The sequence below is a fragment of the Cyprinodon variegatus genome, unplaced genomic scaffold (assembly GCF_000732505.1).
Source record: "Cyprinodon variegatus isolate N-32 unplaced genomic scaffold, C_variegatus-1.0 Scaffold770, whole genome shotgun sequence".
In the NCBI taxonomy this organism is placed as follows: domain Eukaryota; kingdom Metazoa; phylum Chordata; class Actinopteri; order Cyprinodontiformes; family Cyprinodontidae; genus Cyprinodon; species Cyprinodon variegatus.
The window spans coordinates 91,852-96,224 of NW_015151223.1; the positions used below are offsets into that span (position 1 = coordinate 91,852).

Genomic DNA, 4,373 nt, shown 5'->3' on the forward strand with positions numbered 1-4,373 from the left:
GTTCATATTTGCATTTACATCCTTTTTTTCCACCTTCTGCACTATGTACACACGTTAAATAATCTGGACTCTTATATATTTTATACTCAACCAATAGTCATACAAAATATACAGTAGTTCTATTTGTCACAAGTTTAAATCTCTGTGATATCAGATCATTTGAAAAAATAAAAATACAGAATGTAAGAAGACAATGGATGGTTGGTGTTAAAGGTTAAAAGTCTTAATCTGTATCTGATGATAAAACACTTGGCTTGGCTTGACGTACATGAAGGTATGTAGTTCAAGTTAAAATTGACAGTTTACCACAGACACAATTACAGAGGTGAGTAAATAAAAAGAAAATATTAAAACTACATGCCCAAGTACAGGTAAAAAAATAAATGGGAGGAAACTCTCTCAGCTTTTGACTTTGGTGCTTTCCACTGACAGTCTTCAAAAAAATACAGGATGGTCTCATCTATTCCTCCAGATAGACCCAATTACATCTTGAGTGGACACAGTACTTCAGCACATAGAGAGATGCTGAATCCTGCGTGCTTCTCAGGAGAGATTCTTCTGTGTTTTCTCCTTCCCGTCCTATGAAAGCCAAATTACAGAAGCAGGATGGTCTTGAAGCTCAGCTAGACGGGAGGAGGGCCCTTTGTGTAGCTCAGCATCGGGTAAAAGGAATGAGCAAAGTTGTTGGACTGAGTGCAGTAGTCCTCCTCTGCCAGCGGCAGCAGGAAGGCGAGGACCACCAGCAGCAGCAGGAGGAGCTGGAGAGGCAGCGCAAACCAGAGGACGCGGCACCAGAACGGGGATCTACGGCCTCTTGCTGAGTCCAGATCAGAACGGGAGGAAGCGGATCCAACGCCGCTGCGTGACCTGCTCACACAACCAAGCAGACACTGAGCATTAGTCAATCACTGGTAATAAAAAAATCATCTCTGGCTCATCTACACTGCTGCCAACACTAAAATACTGTATAATCTAAATAGAATAAATGAGCTAATTAAATCAATCTAATTTGGACAACAATCATCCTACTTTAATCTTAATCTAATATTCCCCTCTACACATGTGCACTTGTTTAGCTTAGTCTGCCTGTTTTTAATCCAAATAAGATCTCCTTTCAGTGACATGTTAGTCAGTGCTTCAGTGCACACGGATGTGTTTGAAAGATGCTTTAAACACAGCGGACAAAGTTTAAAACTGATCCACATGCTGACTGAAACTTGGTGGGCAAACAGGATAACAAAGACAGTGACGAAACAATATCCAAGCATTCGCACTGCAGTGCTGCACCAGACAAATACACTTAATGTTTGCTTGCATTCCTTTGCAGAAGGTGTTAGGATAAAAGACGACGAGCATGCTGCAGGAATCAGCTGTGCTGACTCGGAAGGTTTGGGCCATGGAGGAAAGTGCAAAGCGTGCCGCGGCAACAGGAGCACAGCAAACTGAAAAAGCTTTTTTCTGACTATTTATCTCATTAATATATCACTTCATTACATTTGACTTAAAGAGGGGCTAATGTACAAAGGAATTCACACTACTTCATTTTACACTTTATCAGACTACAATGTTTTTATTATGGAAGTTATATGGCAGAAAGTATAGTACTGTAAAGAGAAAGATAAAAAGGATTTCCATGTCATGATCTGGCCTGTTTTCTCCTCCTTAATTAGTCATTCCTTTCACCTGTCATTTTCCCTCCCTGCCTCAATTATAATGTATTCCTCTCACCTGTTTCCTCTGGTTTATATTCAGTTCAGCCTGAGCATTCAGGGCCAGATTATTACTTGTCTTTTTGTTAGCCTGTCTGTTAGTTTTGTTCCTTGGTTCGAGTCCTGGATTCTAGCAGCCAGTGGAAAGAAGGTTTTAGTGTTTGTCTCGTCTCCTGATCGTCCACTGTTCCTCCCCCGCGGAGTCCTCTGGGTTTTTGGCTCTATATGTGCGGGGGTTCAGTTTTTATCTCAGTAAGCCTGGCTCCAGGGAGGAGACCAGTTTAAAGTCCTGCATCAAGTTCTGGTTCCACGTCCTGTCTCGGCTACCCTCTTCCATTGGGCCTGCTCTTTTGCGTGACCACCTGGTCATGCTTCTGGTCCCAGTCAGACTCTGAACCCTCCTGGGAGCCTGTGGATGCCTGGAAGTCTGGATCCTGCCACCTGTTTCTGTTCCTGCCTGATCTGGATCCTGTCCCTGTCTGTTCTGGATCCTTGACCAGGATCGGCTTCCAGCATGTCCTCTGGAACTGCAGCACTTGGGGACATTCTAGGACTGGACTGTTTAACCAGAGTGTCTGTGATTGGGCGGTGCCCCGCTCCCCATCCTGCAGTGTCCGCAAGCCACAGCTCCATTTCAGTTTTTGTTAATTTAATAAACCTTTTTGAACTTTCCTACTGACTGTCCTTGAATACTGGGTACATCTGTCCTCAGTTCATGACATTCCAGCTTTTACTTTAAAAAATAAAGATCTCTGATGCCCAGAGATAAAACCCAGTGCTAGTTGTAATTTAATCTCTGAATCCAACTGTTTTCTGAAGTTTTTATTAAGAAAACTATGGAACAGCACCTACTATGTGGTCTGCCTACAAAGGTAGGTGCTTCTGTGGAAAATGAAGACTCCATATCCCCTTGAACATTGCAACTAATAAATGGTGGTGGCACCATAGTATGGGGAAGCTTTCCAGCTACACGGTGGCTGTTTGGATATGAAGGGAAGCTGCTAAACATTTAAGACTGGGATGAAGGTTTTTAGTTTCCAGCAAAATGTCTTAGACTGTTCACAAATAGTTCACAAATAGTTTTTATCTTCAAGCTGACAGAAAATGGCTCCAAATGCCGATATAAAGGGAGTTAAAGGCGGTTTTATAGAATATAAATGATTAAATAAAAAATATGCCACACTTTACCTCTGATTTTGTAAAAAGCAAAAAAGTTAAAACCGCCTTTAATTCTTCTCCGACTTTAAAATATATTTGTCAAATAAAAACCCAGCTAACAACATACAGGTTTGAGGTCTGATGAAACATAAATAAGTTTAATGAGTAAAAACACTTTTGCAACGGACTATCATTCTAAAAGAGTAAAATGGAGGCAGACGATATGTTTATGAACTAAAAGAAATGTAATCTTCCATGACAATAAACTCTGCTTTACTTTTATAAGAACAACTCCTATGATGTCAAAATGAAGTGATCAAGAATAAATATTACTCTGAAAGGAAACATCCCTACTATTTAAACAATCGTCACTACTTGATGGTTTATCATATTTTGGTTGAACTATTAACACCCACTTGAGTAACATTTTTGAATAAATGCCTTTGAGGTTCGTCCTGCATGCTTTTCCCACCTATTTAGTAGTAGAAGAAATTTTTAAAGATGATCCTATTATGATCTAACATTCATAATGTTGAAATATTTCAACCTGATACGTAGTGCAAGTGCAAACCATATTACTGGTCAATCTATCCGCCAAACTCCTATATTACAAACACACAAATCCTATTATATACACTGTACTTAATCTGTATTTTTTGTATTTGTTGTATTATTGTATTTGTATTTCTTTTGCTTAATTTTATTTTAATTTAATTTAACTTAATATTTTCTTACCCTGTAAGCTGCTGGTAACCTTAATTTCCGGAGGGAGTCTTCCCAAGGGATCAATAAAGTACCGTCTAAGTCTCATTATTCCTCCATTGCTTTTATTACCAGTTTATATGTTTAGCTTTAAATGTCCAGAGTTTTACACAATCCTTTTAGCCGATCATTAATTCAGATTCCAAGTTATTTTGCTGATGCAAACTTAATGGGAACAGAATTTAATGTTTTTTAATGACTGCAAAACTTCTCATTTAGTTTGATTCTGTTCAATTGTTAAGGAAAAGCTGCTTCTCTGTCTCTACATACTCAGTCCTCTTATAAAGAAGCAGTACTTCCCTTCAGTAGCAGCAGCCTTCACTAAAATGAATGGTGAAGTGAAACAGGAAGCCTAATCTATGCAGGCGGTGCACCGCAGCAAGAGCCAGAATCTACCATCAACATTCAGTGTGGTCAAAATGTTTGATAAATGGCTGAATGGTGTACGTTTCTAACAGTTTAGTTTCATTCAGCTATTTTTGGTCAAATCCAGAGTAAATGTATTTTTGAAGCACCTATGGAAAATTTTCATTCACATTTCACAAAGAAACAAAGTGAGAATTTTTGTTTTTTGTTAATTATTTGTAGAGAAATATATATTTAAAATAAGTTGCTGTAATTATCAGCCAATGTCAAAAAACATTTAGCGAACTACACTCACCGGCCACTTTATTAGGTACACCTGTCCAACTGCTCGTTAACACTTAATTTCTAAGCAGCCAATCACATGGCGGCAACTCAGTG

The 4,373-nt window shown here is 39.1% G+C and overlaps 1 protein-coding gene across 1 annotated transcript in view; it reads right to left on the reverse strand.

Annotated features, from left to right (window-relative positions):
* Positions 1-6: 6 nt before the first annotated feature.
* Positions 7-4,373, reverse strand: part of syne1 (spectrin repeat containing, nuclear envelope 1) — a 172,957-nt gene continuing 168,590 nt past the window's right edge. The window contains exon 137 of the mRNA XM_015395967.1: positions 7-867. Coding sequence (XP_015251453.1) covers positions 624-867 — 244 coding nt within the window. The 3' untranslated portion in view covers positions 7-623. The remainder of the gene's footprint in view (positions 868-4,373) is intronic.